Source organism: Colletotrichum phormii (assembly GCF_030913505.1).
Source record: "Colletotrichum phormii strain CBS 102054 chromosome Unknown BDP81scaffold_1, whole genome shotgun sequence".
Lineage (NCBI taxonomy): Eukaryota > Fungi > Ascomycota > Sordariomycetes > Glomerellales > Glomerellaceae > Colletotrichum > Colletotrichum phormii.
The window spans coordinates 90,393-106,543 of NW_026851443.1; the positions used below are offsets into that span (position 1 = coordinate 90,393).

General features: G+C 52.6%; 5 protein-coding genes across 5 annotated transcripts; all 5 read right to left on the bottom strand.

Moving 5' to 3' along the window:
- Window positions 1-3,358: 3,358 nt before the first annotated feature.
- Window positions 3,359-5,443, bottom strand: BDP81DRAFT_388128 (uracil phosphoribosyltransferase-domain-containing protein; the record flags this gene model as incomplete). The annotated part of the gene is made up of 1 exon (XM_060587056.1): window positions 3,359-5,443. One exon carries the CDS (start codon window positions 5,441-5,443, stop codon window positions 3,359-3,361), a length of 2,085 nt encoding a protein of 694 aa, XP_060451216.1.
- A 956-nt stretch (window positions 5,444-6,399) lies between these two features.
- On the bottom strand, window positions 6,400-8,489 carry BDP81DRAFT_443968 (major facilitator superfamily transporter; the record flags this gene model as incomplete). Its single annotated transcript, XM_060591766.1, has 3 exons — window positions 6,400-7,479; window positions 7,584-8,201; window positions 8,262-8,489. 3 exons carry the CDS (start codon window positions 8,487-8,489, stop codon window positions 6,400-6,402), a joined length of 1,926 nt encoding a protein of 641 aa, XP_060451217.1.
- Window positions 8,490-8,787: 298 nt separating this feature from the next.
- Window positions 8,788-9,614, bottom strand: BDP81DRAFT_305 (uncharacterized protein). Its single transcript, XM_060583153.1, has one exon. It carries the CDS (start codon window positions 9,566-9,568, stop codon window positions 9,086-9,088), a length of 483 nt encoding a protein of 160 aa, XP_060451218.1. The 5' UTR covers window positions 9,569-9,614; the 3' UTR covers window positions 8,788-9,085.
- Window positions 9,615-10,846: 1,232 nt separating this feature from the next.
- Window positions 10,847-13,701, bottom strand: BDP81DRAFT_335 (fungal-specific transcription factor domain-containing protein). The gene is made up of 4 exons (XM_060585813.1): window positions 13,351-13,701; window positions 12,928-13,293; window positions 12,368-12,835; window positions 10,847-12,310 (listed from the first exon to the last, which is right to left on the bottom strand). The coding sequence occupies exons 1-4, from the start codon at window positions 13,459-13,461 to the stop codon at window positions 11,066-11,068; spliced, it is 2,190 nt and encodes a 729-aa protein (XP_060451219.1). The 5' UTR covers window positions 13,462-13,701; the 3' UTR covers window positions 10,847-11,065.
- A 1,623-nt stretch (window positions 13,702-15,324) lies between these two features.
- Window positions 15,325-16,150, bottom strand: BDP81DRAFT_323 (uncharacterized protein). Its single transcript, XM_060584749.1, has one exon. It carries the CDS (start codon window positions 15,944-15,946, stop codon window positions 15,455-15,457), a length of 492 nt encoding a protein of 163 aa, XP_060451220.1. The 5' UTR covers window positions 15,947-16,150; the 3' UTR covers window positions 15,325-15,454.
- Window position 16,151: the final 1 nt, after the last annotated feature.

Sequence of the window (16,151 nt, forward strand, 5' to 3'; positions counted from 1 at the left end):
GAGGCGGGACATTCACCGGCAGAGGTGTTTGTGCTGCTTCTGCTGCTGGTCTCTTGACCATTCTTGTCTCGCTCACGTACATCCGTTTGGGGTTTAGGAAGGGGGGATCTTCTCACGGCGACCAACGATAAGAGAGGAATTCGAAGCCTTTGGTTGTAGCTCGACTGGTTGGCTCAGGTCTGTCCTTGTTACTTGCTGCAGACTGCAGTAGCCAGAGTCAGAACGGGAATGGCAGATGGCGTAGACGACGAAGAGGCATGACCCCACCCCCCACGTGCCGTCCGTTCGAAGTCGTCTCCCCTCGTTTGAAGATCTGACTTGAACGTTGATCAAGTCTGAAGAGCATTATGTGTCTCGCACAGAGTACCAGGCTACGGAGTAGATGTCTGCTATCCAAACTGCCGTTGGAAAACCTTGGAGGGGTAGACGCTGAACAGGCTGATTGATACTCATCAACTCACTTTACTTGCGCACTCCCAAAACATGTGTTCTAGATGCTTTCGCTCGCGTTCGCGCCACCGCGCGCGTGCGTGTGCGATGCAACGGCTGCAGCGTCGCATTCTGGAACAGAGCTTGTGTGGGAGATATCATATAGTCCCCGTCCCTGTCTCTCTTACACCCATGGGCCATGGATCACGAAGGACGAAGATCAGATGGCGTTTTTTTTGTTGTTTTTTTTGTTGTTGTTTTTTTTGCGTCGAGCGTCGAGCGTCGAGCGTTGAGCGCCTGCGTCTCTAGACTTGGAAGGCGAATATCCTATCTCAGATCTGTAAGGACTGCCTTCACACCCTAGTCAGTTTGATAGAGATAGGTGAACCCTGCGACGGCCTGCATGTTGCGATATCGCGGGCATCCTCCGACTTGGATAGAGGCTCGTCCCAGATGCAATTTAGTCTCTCTTTTCTCGTTCTTCTTTCTATCTCTGCTTCTTTATCAAGTCTGTTTTCGTGCTACTGATAGACCATTGTGCGGGGTTTTTTTTTTTTCGCGGGCTTTGTTGGGCCTTGCGATACGGGAAGATGGTAGGACATGGGGTAATGGAACGGGTTGAAGATCATGGCGAGTCAGACAACGTCTTGGCTCTTGCGGGCTGACAATACCCGCACATAGACTAGCAAGGCGTTGGATGTTGGATCGTCTCCCCGGGATAACGTTAACCACATCACAATTTGATGTATCCAACCTTTAGAGGATGTATAGCGGTCACTAGGCTGCTTAAGCCTAGCATAAACTTCGAATGCAGAGTATGTATCGTCCAGAGGGAGGACGTTGGGCGGCAGGAAACCTCATTGAACTTCGGTGTACACCAGCTAAACTTCGACGCCGGCGGAAATACCGACCGGGGAGAAAAATGTTTTGACCTTTTTTTTCTTCTTTTTGGCTGTTGTTCGGCCGGGGAGATTAAGGGCGGAGGGATGGTATCTGCCGAGGGCCGGGCGGGTAAGACGGGTATCTTTTTTTTTTTTTTTGACCTTTTGTTTCGGGCGGGATCGCTTCCGGGTCCGAGCAGAGTAGCAGACGGAGGCGCCGTTGAGTTTTGATGTTTGCTTCTTGAGGACGGATAGTACTCTGAGACTCGGTCAGATGAACTGAGGGTATTGTCTTCTTTTCCTCTCTGTCTTGGGTCTGATTGTGTTGGTGCTTGAATGGAGAAGGGGAATGTTTTGACGGGTATCGTGATGGTCTCTGGTTCGAACCTGCACCGAAGCGAGGTCAGTATATATATACAGATGCGGATGAAGATGGCCCGGAATCTCTCCCAATTTCTCTTTCTATCTTGCTAGGGTATCTCCCTAGTGTCATCGAGGCCTATGACTGGTAAAGTACCAGAATCTTCAACCACGGGTGATACTACAGCTTCGTCTTTAGACCTCTGAGAGCGACGGCCATATCTCATCCACGGCGCATATATTGATGTTGTCAATTACCAGCGTATAGTCTTCTGACAAGTGAGAGTAGGGAGGAAGGAATCATCTTGGATTCAGACACTTGGGCTTTCTGCGTCCGGCGAGCTTCACCTACAAGAAATGGCGATAAGGCTCTTTGACGAGGAGAAGCTTGAGAGTTCAGGAGACCTGTTTCAGGAGGCTTTTTATGCGATTCGTTTTCTCACTTTTGATATGATGGCCGACTAGGAACTGATATATTTGCCCCTTGAAACCAGGGAAAACTCGATTAGCACTCTCCTCCATACTGTGAGAGTCGAGATTCCGGGATTGATACCTCACGAAATTGAGAGGGGTTATGCTGAATGAAGGTCGAAGGGCTGAGGAAGAATATACTTCTAATCTGGTTTATGTGCTTCATGATTGCAAGATAGTCTCATGATTTGATTCAAAGTGACATCTCACGCACTTAGAATGCCTACTTCCTTTCCGTCTTTGGACTTGAGACGAGCTTCATGAAAATGAGGAGGCACACAATGACCGACCGGGGTACGTTTGTTCATATGCAAGTAGGATATCCAAGCGAAATCTATCAATAAATGCCATGACGGGGGCAACACAATGCTCCTATTGGAAATATATCTAGCAGTGGGGCGCTTTCTCTCCGATACCCTCGGTCTCTTCTTCAATAGCAATAGCCACCACGGCCTCTTCCGCGACCTCTCCGTATACCAACCGGTGTCTTATCCGCAGCGGCTTGATCTCCTTAGCAAGCTCAGGTCCGTCCGTCTACATAGTCTTCGGTGATAGTGCAATGTACCTCGAGTTCCGAGCCATTGTCAACACATAACCCAGAATCTCGTGCCCCGATGCCAGATGGATTAATAAAACGCTGAAACAACCGCATGCTAGGAGGACGAATGTGGATATTACACAAAGCCCTATCCAGAACTTTGAGACCACGAAGACCTCTGAGCGGATAGCTGTAAGCCATTCAATCGGAATATTGGGTATGAAAGCCTCCTCAAAGTTTCCATATTGCAGCTGGCTTATACATAGGTACGTGTTTAGAAGCCTGAAACGAGGCCCAGTCGTTCGTAGATCTATATTATTGATAGTCATACTTGGCCCCGTTCTCATGCGCTCGGAGATCGGGTCACGGAGGTAGTGTAAGGATTGGTCAAGGGTGTTGGTATCGTTATATGACGAAAAGAACAAGCTGCAGACCTAGTCCATGGTTTTCACAGTCCATCTTGATCTTACGCATACTCATTCATTGAGTTCACGTTAACGAAATGATGGGAAAAGATCACGCAAACACCACAAGTTCAAATTTATCCCAGTCTTGATATTCATCTAAAGCCGTAGGAACAGCAACATACTTCATATTTCCATTGAGCCCCCAGAACATAGATCCATCCCCAATCACACGGCCTCGTAGCTCCAATCGAGATATCCCACTTCAAAACCTATCAATCCAGATGTACAGTGTTGAAAAGCCGATTACCAGTGTCCGTCCCACCGCTTCCAGTGAACTTATTGTCCGACAACCGAAGTGCGACGAGACTGAGGTCTCCCTCACAGGCAAGTGGCTCCAAGACATTCGACATAGCCTTGGCTTGAACCACACCGGCAACAACGACGATGCGAATACCCAGTTCCAGCCCCCGAATGTGGTCAACGAACTCCTTGATCGATTTGCCGCTGTTGACCACCGAATCAACCAGAAGGAGCGTTGTCATTCCTCCAAGGGTCTTCTTCGTGAGCTCGGTGGCATGTTTGGCGTGGATGAATATGGCACCTGGAAATGCCTCGCCGACGCCAAAGGCCATGGGTTCGCCACCGCGCATAAGAGCAACGATGGCTGTTCGACTCTCGTCGACGAGGCGATGGCCATCGGTCTTGTAGCCCTGAACATGAGGTATTGGGAAATATTCTAGTCCGAGCAGCTCCGTCAGAAACTCGGTGGCGAGGTATCGTCCAACATGCCCATGGGCCGCTCTAAGACTAGGACCGGTCACAGACGCGTCGCGTGTCGGAGTCATGAGGAGCTTGGTTGCACTCTTCTTCGTGGCGTGCAGAACTCGGAGGTTGGCGTAGCGATAGAGGAAAGATTCCATGAAAGCTTGGCCAGAAATGTCGACAATCGGCAACTGATCTGGAGTGAGGCGGGGTGTAGAATGATTCGGGATCAAAGCCTGTCTCGGAAGAAAGTCCTTGTCGTCAGCGATGGCCTTTGCCAACTCAGCGTCCATGGTTTTGCTCCTGAAACGCTTCTCGCCGACGACGACGATAGCTTGGTCGGCCATCTTGAGCATGGGAAGGTCAATCGGACTGTCTCCGAAAGCCCAGACAGACACACCTTGGGCTTGGATCTGAGAGACAACAACGGCCTTGGCCTCAGGAGTAACAACATAGCCATCAGCGAAACGGCCCCCGCCAATAATCTCCACGCTGTCATCGAGGCCCTCTCTCTCCAATATCAGTTTCCAGATTTGACGAAGGCCACACGTGACGATGACGATGCCCACGCCCCGATGGCGCTTCACGGCGTGAATAAGAGCCATGAACTCCGGATATAACGAGACAGCAGAGGCGACTTCCTCGCATATTTCGTCGAAAGCGCCGTCGACGTAATCGTATAACGACATTGCCTGGTTAAAGGAAGCAAAGGAGTAGTTCTTCTCGCTGAATAGCCTCTTCAGGGGACATACGGGGTCATCCCAGAGCCAATGCCCTCCAAAGGTCTCTGGAACGTCCCAGATCCGATCCTGGTCATGGCTCTTCAAAGTTGCTTTAAGTCTCTCCCAGAACATCGAGCCCGTATCCGCAGCGCACAGCGTTCGATCCGCGTCTAGAACCAACACCGTATCCAACAGATAGCCGTCTCGGTCCGAAAACAGCAATCGGTCAGTCTCCTTTCTTACACGACCAAGGTTTTCTTCGTCTTGTGTCACAAGATTGCGTAACATGTGTTGAATGCCATCATAAGAACGCGGCCCTTCGAGATGCAGCGGCATGAAATACATGCCATTCAGACGAGAGAGACGGGATAGACCGGCCATCTCGGCATTCTGCCACTTGGAAAGGTGATTGGGCTGCAGATTAGGGCGGCTTCGACTTTCATCGTCCTGTCGTTGACCCCATAGCCTGTCAGCGGGCATATCCAAGTAGAGGATGTGGGTGTAGACGCGTCTGTCGCCCTCAGTCCACACAATCTTGCGGGGAGAATTATTCTTGTCGTTCCAGAATGAATAATGACCGGTGACGATGCCAATACGTCCAGTAGTGGTACATTCATCGGCAATGAGTTGAATGGCTCGCTGTCGTTGCAGGTTTCGAGTGTCCTTGTCGAGTCGCTTGAAAGCTTCCAGACCGCCGTCGACGAGGTTTCCAATGACCTCGGATCCCTCATAGTACTGGAACTGATTTCCAACACCGAAGTATGTCTTGAGATGGCGCAGGACGTAAGACTTGCCACTACCAGGAAGGCCATAGAGGCCAACGACAATGGGCTTGTTGATGGAAAGAGTGGTACTAGAACTGAGTGCAGACATCCTGCTAATGGTAGGCAATGAGTCGTTAATGCCATCTAAGAGAAAGTAGCTAGGGAAGAATGAGGTTCGGTCGATAGAGTAAGATTAGGTGGATACAGTGCGGCTTATATGCAACATCGAAGCCTTCCTCAGCTGTCATAATCTGGGAGGAAAGAGCTTCCTGGGGGTCAATCATGAGACAAATGACGTGAAAGGCCTTTGGTTTGTTTGAGGCAGTAATGATGCACAATGCTAGAGGTGGGAGGTGTTTGTTCGCAAGATGGCAACTTGAGTTCCTACTGACGTAGCGGCTCAGGCCAACTCCACACTCTTGTCTGCCTACAAACACAGGAATTTTCCGTTCAATTTGTGATCGTGGATGTTCGGCCATCATTCGACTAGTAGTGATTCAGCTGGGACATACATCGGCGTTTGCCTTGGGAAACACACCACAGCATTTGGAGGCCTTGAAAGCGACTTGTCGCAAGCTCGATAGCTTCAATGCTCTGAGAAACGTAGCTTTGGTAATATGTGATCAGTAAACAACAAGGGGTTTCCGTATAAGACATCACAACAAACGGCAATGCGAGTGCGTTTGTGCCCGCTTGTCCCCTTCTGAAGAGGCTGGCTGCTGAGGCCAACACGGTACGCGATGTTGACGACTGCCTCTCAATTCCCTAGGGTGATGTGTGCGTCCTCTTGATTCAGGAAAATGACAAAAATGACAGCTGGTCTTCTGAGCTGGGTATACATAGGCAGTACAACAAGCCGCTGATGGAGAAGAGCCTGTCGCACGTTCGATTTACTCCTGATGCATGTTCTGAACAAAGATTAGTCTGAGTTGATCCCCTTTCTTGGGTTCAGATGAAACTACATTACATTACGTTTCCTTACATCGAGAGGGGTATCATATGTTCTATCATACAAAAGTCCATTCCGTGAGACTCAATAACCCATGTAGCATCCCATCCGTCCATCTAAATGTGTTTCGTTCCCTCTGTCTTGGATCCAACCGCCGTAACCTCATCCTCCTGCCTCAAGACCGCACCATCATCACCACGACTCAGACTCCGCCCCCTCGGCTTCTCGACATCCTCAACGTCCCGTTCGCTACCATCGTCAAGTTCCTTCTCCTTCTCCCTCTGTGCCTCGGCAGCAACGGTAGCCGCCATAACCCCAGACACCCCTCCAACAGCAGCCGCAGCCGCAGCCGCCTCGGCATCCTCCTTGGCCTTCTGCTTCGCCTGCTGCTCCTTCTTCACGCTCTTCCACTCCATGCCGGCAGCGCCGATGAACACGGAGCAAACCATCACCAGCGCAACCACAAACACGACCCGCAGCGCTCCGTTGTACGCCTCCAGCACTGGTCCCCTAATGTTATCAGGCAGATCCGTCAGCGATGTCGCGCCGGTGGTCTGCAGGTTGATCCCCTCGAGCCCAGGCAGCCCCCTGATCCTCTTCACGAGCTCGTTGTTCAACACCGTCTGCCCAACCGAGATGAATATAGCGCCGCCGAGAGTCTGCGAGAAGAACATGATACTTGCGCCCACGGGCACATCCTTCAGCTTGAGCACCGTCTGCGCAGCGAGATTCGGCGCCTGGAACGTCATACCCTGTCCGATACCGTAAATAACCTGGTACGCCGCCCACTTGGCTGTGCTCGTGTCCACCTCGAGGGTCGTCATCATGCCCGCGCCGACGGACATGATGCAGATACCGACCAGCATCACGGGCGTGTAGTATCCAATCTTGGTAATGATACCTCCAGATACACCCGCGAAGACGGTCATGGAGAGAACCATGGGGAGTGTACGGACACCAGACTCGACAGCCGTGAAGCCCTTGATCGCCTGGAGCCAGATGGGGAGGTAATACGCGATCAGCATCATCTGTCCGCCGAGGGAAAATGCTGCCCAGGCTGCGAAGGCGATGGACCGTTGGCGGATGATGCGCGGTGGGACGGTTGCCGTGTTGGGGAGGAGGATCTGGATGGCGATGAAGGATAGGAGGAGGACGACGGCGAGGACCAGCAGGGCAATAATTCGCCCGTTGCTCCACTGTGATTCCATCAGCCTATGTTTCCATATAGAGAGAAACGGGTCGAAGAGGGATAATAGGGGATAAGATATGAGTGAGAGGAATGGGAAATCGTAAGACTGACAGCATACTCAACACCACCCCATTGCAACGCAAGAAGCAAGCAAACAACACCAGGAATAAACACCGACGTCCCCGCGAAATCCAACTGCTTCAACTTATCCCACAACGAAGACTCGGCAAGGTTCTGCTCCGGCGGCCTCATCACAAACGCAATCACCAACAGCGCGACGCCCCCCAGCGGCAGGTTGATGTAAAAGCACCACCGCCAGGTAACCTTTGTCGTGAACGCGCCGCCCAGCAGCGGTCCGATAACGGACGCGATACCAAACACGGCCCCGAAAGCGCCCTGGTACTTGGGCCGGCGGTGCAACGGGACGGAGTGGACCATGACGACGATGGTGCCCGCAAAGATACCCGCGCCGCCGACGCCCGCAATGGCGCGGCCGACGATGAAGGCGGCGCTGTCGGGGGCCGCACCGCAGACGGCGGAGCCGACTTCGAAGAGGACGACGGAGCAGAGGAAGACGCGCTTGATGGGGAAATTGGCGTAGAGCTTGCCGAAGAGGAGCTGGAAGGCGCAGGTTGTTAGGAGGTAGGCGCTGCCGTACCAGCCTATGTCGGTGACGGAGTGGAAGTCATCTGTGATTTGTGGGATTGCTGTCGCGATGATGAGGCGGTCCTGTTGGTGGTTTTAGTCTCGTATGAAAAGGGGGGTTGAGAGTTCGAAGGGAGGCAATACCAATGCGACGAGGAACATTGACACCAAGATCGAGAGCATGATGAGAAAGAGCTTCACGCCCTTTGGATACTGGATCGAGCGCGTTGTCGAGGTGTGCGTGAGAGCATGCTGGGCGGGTTGCTGTTCCTCTTCATCGTGAATCTTGCTCGTCCGTGATGAGGCGGGTGGTTCGCTCGCTGGCGTCGCGGCGACGGCGACGGCGCCCTTGTCGCGCTTTTTGAAGAACATGGCGATAGTGCTAATTCGTCGTTCGTTCGTAGTCGTACAATCCAGGATATCCAAACCCTCTTAGTTTTTCGTCCTTCTATTTCTGTTTCCCAAAGTTGTTGTTCGTCTGTTCTCGATGCGTGGTTGACACTCTCAATATAGGATCTACCCAGAGTGACTCATTAATACTATCCCAGATCTCGAAAGCCCTTTTGATGTGAACTAGAGGGGTTGGTGGGGGAGCTGTAATAAGTCGACGATAATGAAGAGACAAGGAGGCAAACAACACATTCAAAAAAAAAAAAAAAAAAGAAAGAAACCGTCATCTCAAGTAATTATATTGCATTTCCCCTAAACAAGACAAAACACGCCTATTCGAAACGAACAAAACGAATTACCACCAGAAAAAGGACGTAAGAAACGTCCGGTCACGACGCAGGAAACGACCTAACGCATGTCCGCATGACGAGGACGACTCACATCCAACACCCGTTCGGGGATTTCTATTCTCCTTTTCTCTCTTCCTCGCATCCAACCACCCAATGAAAGAAAGCCCCCCCAGACCAGTTTTGCCCTAAAAGAGCCTCCAATCTTGGCTCCCGCCCGCCCGCTTCTGTCTAGCCACGCGACCTTAGACCCCCAAAGATCCAAACTTGAATGAGTCTAGGCCGGTGTGACTCTAAGCCAGGCCTTTCATTCCGAGTTGTTTCCTGGAACGGGGCCTGGTTATGAGGGACTTCTTCGCGGCGCATGCTTACGTACCCACGCTGACTTATCCACAGGTCAGGGAAAACAATCCAACGAAACAAAAGGCCAGCCATGCTCGTGTCTTGGCTTCTTGGGATCGTGAGGAAAATCATACCCGCCCATGTGCGGATATAAGGCAGACGCATAGGGAGGTAAGCAATCGGCCTTGAAAATGCCGACTCCCCAATTTTCATTCCTGAACTGGTGCAGTAAAGCCTCGCCGGGCAGGTTTGAACCCAGCACACTGGCCCGTTAGTCGACGCCACGCGCAGCTGCAAGTGGAAAAGAGGAAAAACGAGGAAAAAAGACGACACGCATGAAAGGAGTCGTCGACTCGTCGTCCATGCTGCCATCAGGCCAGACGGGGCCGAGCGGGCTTTGGTAAGCTCCAGGTGAGAGTCTGTTAGCCCGCCTTCCTTGTGTTGTGACTCTTGCGTGGCTCATCAGACAATAGAACAGGCGGGCATTAAACCGGCTTAAACCAAACCATTCGAGAAACCCAAGCCACAACCTCGGGGATTTCCTACACCAAAAGTGGTAAAGACCCAACCAACCTCGGTCCCGAACACAAGGGTCGGCCCACGGGTCCCTCGTTCCCCGACGAGCCCGAGCCTCCGGTTCTTGGTGTTCTGCGTAGGTACCAGAGAAACTTGGCCGGTCGTCAGGTTCTCTCACCCCCGTCAGACCGGCGGTCAAATTTGCCCTCCGCGGAGGTAATGTTCATATAACTCTACGGATACAAGTTCATGTTTTCCCATCAAACGGGACGGCGGGTCGGGTAAGTATCCCGCTCCGCTCCGTCCAAATAACACAGCCCTCAGCCCTCAGCCCTGAGCCCGCACATCTCCTTTCCGTCCCCCGGTTCCTTGATTTTTGATGATGTTTCTATTGACTTCCCGGATATTACCCACCTAAAAAAAGACAATTATGTCTCCATTTGCGGATAGCTCCCCCTTGCCCATCGGGCAACATTGCAGTTTTGTTCCTTGGAAGGAAGTATCTAGTAAGACGGGCATTCGGCGGATATGATATGCGCAGCAGATGGATCAATGCCTCTCTCTCTCTCTCTCTCTCTCTCTCTCTCTCTCTCCCATGAGTGATGATCCTGTACTCTGGAGTACCTTGGTAAATAGTAGAATTGTTTCGCAAATCGCAAACAGGCGGGGGGGGGGACTTTGATTGTCATTCGTTGGGGGGTTTTGCGACCAGGGAGTAAACTGACGAGTCGTTCCACCTGCCTGCCCGCGTCGTAAGCCCATAGGATCGCATATGCAAGTCTCGTATCCTGAGCGGTAGGCAGACAGGCACCAACAAGACTAAATGACGTTGTATGATTGAACGGATAGAGCCGTAAACAGTGAAAATCGTGTCTTCTCGGAATAAGTCTCCGCAAGTCGCCGATGAAGACAACATCACTGCCAATCGTACCCCTTTTCCGGTGAGGAGGGAGCCAAAGGCCCAAAGCCGACAAGTTCACCCAGCTCGACAGGGGCAGGTTAGTCAATCATCATGCCAACGGCTTCCGGACTGCCTGGAGAAGGGGGGTGTGCGCTTGGTCGTTCCATAGACTCCCGTTTATTTACCATTAGGTAGCTTCGTCATCTCATGGTACTATCGTTACAGAGGTGGGAGAGTTGTCTCTTTGTAAAATCCTAACACCAAAAGACAAAGACAAATCCAAAGAATGCCCCAAGTAATGATTTCCCGTCTCTTTCTAATTCAACGAGAGATTGATTGTAGATACCCGGGTCCTTACACCCCCCCCTGACCAAGTTCACTCCCTTGACTTTCCCATTTTCTACCCAGGCACCGGAGCTAGCATGACGTGAAATCCCAATGATGCCGCACGTTCACCATCCCCTATTCGTTGGTGGCACGCCGAAATTCCCAAATTGCCCAAACATGTTTGATGAAGACTGCTGGTTCATGTTGCCGTTGGGAACACCCAAGTCCGCCCACATATCCAAATCGTAAAAGTTTGTAGTGTCAAGGAAATTGCCGAGGAATTGGTCCATGGGTTGGTCGTGCCTCGGAGGAATCTCCATCTTCATCGTCTGTGCCGGCGAGGGTCCGCAAGACGACGCTTCCGAGCTCGTCTGAGGCACGATATCCTGCAGTCGGGGGATAGCAACCGGTGTATCGTAGGGTAGGCCGAGTTGGACCAGAGCGCGCTCTCGTGCCCTCCAGGCCTTGAGCATGTAAACGCCCAGCTGCGTGTTCTCCTTCTTCGACATGTCCCACAGCTCCTCGTGGTACTGATATATCCTGTCGACCACCTTCCAAGCGCGGTCGGCCAGCTTGCCTGTCGGTCTCTTGTAAAGCTGTCCAGCCATGACGATGAAGACGTCGATTTGGAAATGAAGCTTAAAGAACCACACAAAGCCAGTGTTCTCCATAAAGTCGTACAATTCGACGTTGTGCTCGTGGTGCATAAGCGATATCCGGAACATGTTGTCCTGCACGTTGAAGATCTCTGTGCCGAACTCGGGCAGTTCGCGCATGGGGATCATCATAGCCCGCATCTTGTCAGTAACCATGGATCGGATTTTGGTCGCTACGATGTGAATGTTGCCGGCAAGGGGATCGCAGTATCGCTTTTCGAGGGCTACGAGTTTCGCATCGAGATTGTCGACCAATGTCCGGTACTTGGCAAGCGAAGTCTGAGTCGCCAGTTGGGAATCTTGGCTGTCGTTCTCCATAGCGCCGAGAACGACGGCTTCGAAATCGGGGATACGGTTTTCGACGATAAAACGACCGACTTCGTACAAGAGCAGGCAGAATGCCATTTCTGTCGGGCCTTCACGAGGCTGGACGGGTTCGGTCGATCCGGGGAAGAGATCGGCATCGTTTACGTTCTGCGGCGTATTCGTGTCCCAGTTCCATGGTAGTAGCGTGTCGCAGAATCCCGAGACCATAGCATATTTCGTGTCCAACATGATAATCTGCCACCACAGTCGTCGTCGCATTTCCGTCTCGTATGGAGTGAGGTTGAGCAAATCTCCATCCCTGTGAAGTCCCATCTTTTGCGCAATACGGATTAGCACACCACTGAGCACCCAAGCCGCGTGGCGGTTATATCGCCCCTGAAGAGAGACCTGTTCCCGGTTAGTAAAACAAGTTAACTTCCAAGGCGGGAAAAAACCACTACGGACCAGGTACAATATCAAAGCTTGCAGCGTCATCAAGTCGTGGTTCTTGAGGAAGTTGACCTTGGTTAAAGCCGCCTTGACACCAGCAGTGAACTTCTTGAGGGCCTCCTCTTTTGACGCATCCAGCATCTGTCTGGCTTCTGCCTCGGTCATGGTGAGAGATGCGACGAGGTAAATGGCAAATAGCAGAGCCTGGGCGTTGTTCGCGACATTCGAGTGGTTCGCAGCCGCTTCCACAACCAGGGGTTGCAGACTGGGCACGTGAATGAGTTTGGTGATTGGGTTGACCCTCTCCAAAAACACCTGCCAAAGTCTGAATATTTGAACGGGAGATGGGGTGACATCTTCCAGGTCGATCGCGGCAATATCGTTCAGAAGAAGATCTACGTTGTCGTCGGGGGTCACGGCGTCGGATCCTAGAACACTCTGTTCCTCTTCCTCGGCTTCGATGATTTGTCGCATTGCGGTCAACTACGAAGAGGTCAGGCCTAGCCGGCGCATGCAGGGAGCGCGCGATGCGTCGAAAGCAAGCGCATCGGACTACAAGCTTCGTGATTACGCACCTGATCATGCACTGTTGCCCAAACATAACTGTCCATGAAGCGGACGCTGCCATCTTCAACTACGACTTTGCCGGCCGGCTTCCAGGATGTCGCGGGTGGAGATGTGTCCTCGGATACTGAAGCGGACCCCGAGGGCAGTGGCAGCTGTGGCATACTCGGCGACGGCCCAGCCGAAGAAGGTGTGGCAAAAGTCATGGGCGAAAGAGTCGCCGCCGTCCCAGGAGGCGTCGTCGTCGTATCGCTACCTGTCGTGGCATACTGTTTTAGTAAAGCCTCGCATCTGGCGAGTCTTTCTTGTAAGTCCTGGTTTGGCCTCCTGCGCTTGCGTGCGGGAGCCGGCGTTGAAGGTGTACATGTGACGTTGGCCTAATACGAGTCAGAACGTATTCGGAATTCTGTATCTGTACAATGAAGGCGGCGCACCTTTATACAGTTAGAGCAGGGGGTGTTCCGGTCGCATTTGATCTTGCGATGTTGGCAGAGAACACAGGCCAGAACCCTTTGGCTCTTGTGTTGACCGGAGTTGGTACTCATTGGTAGGGCTGAGGCTGAATGGCCTCGTGGTTATGCAGTAGTTGCCACGGGAAGAGTTTGAGACAGGACGGCGTCGTCCATGAATGGGGGGCAACGAGACCCGACCAAGTCTTTGACACGCGTGGGCGCGAGGCCCTTATGGATGGTTCCCTGGCGGGCGAAGTCCGTCGGTAGGATAGTTGCAAGGGGGATCCGTTCTAGTGTATCCGTAGTAGAGAGAGGAGAAAATAAAGATGTGGCGACGAGCTGAGACCCGAGGGGTAATAAATGCAAACGGACCTAGACGCGACCCCCTAAAGTGGGATGAAGGAAGCCCCCCCCCCTCTTTGGCGAGGCTCACACAAGGCGGGCGCGTGCTGTGATCTGCCGCAGTACCAAAGGTAAAGTTTTTGGCTTAGAAATTGGCAGAAAGTGGAATCCCGGGTTTCCTTGAGTCGCTTGGGTGGTTCCAGACGTTGTCGATGACCAACCAGGGCGGAGATGGGCGCTAGAGACAACGACTTTGAATCGTTATGCTTCCCCGAGTGTGCGGTGCGGCGAAAGAAAGGTAGGAGAGGAGGGGAGGGGAGGGTGTCTGTGAGTCTTTCAAGCCAAGCCGTACGTAGGAGGGTTGATCGTGGGCTGGTCCGGGACGAGCGGACGGGAGGCCTGGCCCAGGGTCGAGACAAGACAAGGTAGGTTGGGTTGGAAACCAGGGCGCCTTGTTTGAAAAGACGCGTGTGCAGCGGTGATGCGGGAGAAGAGGATGTCTGGCGGTAGATATGGATATTGCCTCCTTTAACCCCTGGGTTCGCTTTTAACTCACCCTACCCGTTTCTGGTGGGGATATGAGTTGCGAGGTTTGGTGGGATGGATGTGGCAGGGCTGGGCGTCAGATGTGAATGTAGGAAGTGAAGTGGGCGTAGAGTTTGAGGGTGAGGGCGGCGGCGGTGCGAGGAACGACAAGGGCTTAAGAGACTGTTGAGAGGTGTGTGAGGTGAGAGAGAGAGAGAGAGAGAGAGAGAGAGAGAGAGAGAGAGTGTGTGTGTGTGTGTGTGACAGAGAAGTGTGTGCTGGCAGCCCTGCCGGTATGTAGTCTGGTAATGTAATGTAAGGCAATGAGGCGTAGTCGCAGGACGGCGTCGGCGACAGCGGACCAAGAGAAACAAGTATGAAATTGGATGTCAAGGACTTGTGTAGTATGGTATGAATCCGTATGGTGAGGTAGAAAGGTAGGGTGGTCCAGCAGCGGAAACGGGCGCGGGTCTCACAGTCACTCGGCCTGACTCGTCGGGATTCCAGGAAACCCGATGCAGCGCAACCCAGCCAAGATGGAGAAAGTGACCACTCGTACGTATCGGCAGCGTCTCACCAAGGGTTGCTTCTTTATCCGTCTGGCTGGTTCTTGGGACTCGACTATAGTAGTTGCTCAGGAAGAAGTTGAGCTTTCCGTGCGTGATCAATGTTGTCTAGATGAGAAGAGAGTTCCGTCGTAATTCTGACAGGGACGACGTTGTTGCAGTTGCGAACAATTGGAGAACAAACACCTTTTGGAAAGGCACTTGACAGACAGCAAAGGCTTAGGTGGGTAGAATGGAGGGCAAGAGAAAAGACAAGGGCAAGTCAAACAGGACAGGACAGGAGGGGTGGTGGATGTTCAGGTCGTCGGAGGGAACGGACGAAACGGCGGAGGAATGACGCCAATACCCTCCCACTACAGATGTAGGCCAGATGCCCAGGTGGACTTTGTGCATGTGCGGTCCGTCTACTCGTCGTACTATGCGTCTATAGTAAGGTAGTAGCGGCAGCAGGTCCAAAGCGGCCGATGGAAGGTAAGAGAACCCTGAGACAGCCAGGGCAACCTGTGTGAAAGCTGTGTGAACCGGTCCACCGAGGCCCGGAAGCTCTGGGGTTTTGGTTATAAATGAGCGGGTGTGCCGGTGGGGAAGCGATCGGGGGTTCGAGGATCAAGGAAGATCAGCTCCAGGGTTCTCAACGGCGACCAACTGAAAGGTCAGGTTGCGTAGTGCGTGAACTGTACTCCGTAGGTACGGATAGAGGCAACGTGTGCGGATGCCGATGCAAGGCAGTAAGGAAGGGAAGGGTTGGATGGAAGCTGATACTGAGTAGATTGTGCTGAGGAACAAAGTAACGTGGGACGGAAATGGTCGATGCCGAAAGGAGTTCGGGAACAATTGGAAGAGATCAAGTTAAGGTGGGAGGTCCATGGTCCAAGGAAGTGGTCACTACATAGTAAGAGATATTTACTACCTATCCGGACGGATAGACATGAATGGCCATGAGAAGACAGGGGGGTGGGGGGGGTGACAGCTGAGAGGAGAGAGAGTTCCTGACAGATCCAACCCACGTCAAGGAGCTCTTTCTGCGGAGGTTCTGGGTGGGTTGAGGAGGAGAAATGACGGACGAGCATTGGATGGAGGGTGATGGAAGGCAGGTGAGCCCAGATGGAAACAAGAGGTCCGGGATCCATGCCATGAAGGAGCATGAGCCACCTTCCCCGCGCGCATATGAGGTAAGTACCCGTAGGAGCCCAGCAGTTAGACTGGCGTAACTTGAAATAACTCTGAGAAGCCAATCAACGGTTGGCTCCTATATTCATGGCCTCATGATGAGCAGCGGGCGATGCCCTGGGCGGCATTGCGTCAAGGCATGGAGCCGGACAAGTTTGCATGGGGCGCACTGCCGTAAGC

What these genes read in the sequence shown, in the direction of transcription:
- BDP81DRAFT_305 (XM_060583153.1), bottom strand. Translation starts at nt 9,568, where the DNA reads ATGGCAGCATGGACGACGAGTCGACGACTCCTTTCATGCGTGTCGTCT.
- BDP81DRAFT_335 (XM_060585813.1), bottom strand. Translation starts at nt 13,461, where the DNA reads ATGAGTACCAACTCCGGTCAACACAAGAGCCAAAGGGTTCTGGCCTGT. An exon ending in GGGCAACAGTGCATGATCAG is followed by an intron (nt 12,836 to 12,927) that starts GTGCGTAATCAC and finishes ACCTCTTCGTAG; the next exon opens with TTGACCGCAATGCGACAAAT. An exon ending in AAGCTTTGATATTGTACCTG is followed by an intron (nt 12,311 to 12,367) that starts GTCCGTAGTGGT and finishes AACCGGGAACAG; the next exon opens with GTCTCTCTTCAGGGGCGATA.
- BDP81DRAFT_323 (XM_060584749.1), bottom strand. Translation starts at nt 15,946, where the DNA reads ATGCTCCTTCATGGCATGGATCCCGGACCTCTTGTTTCCATCTGGGCT.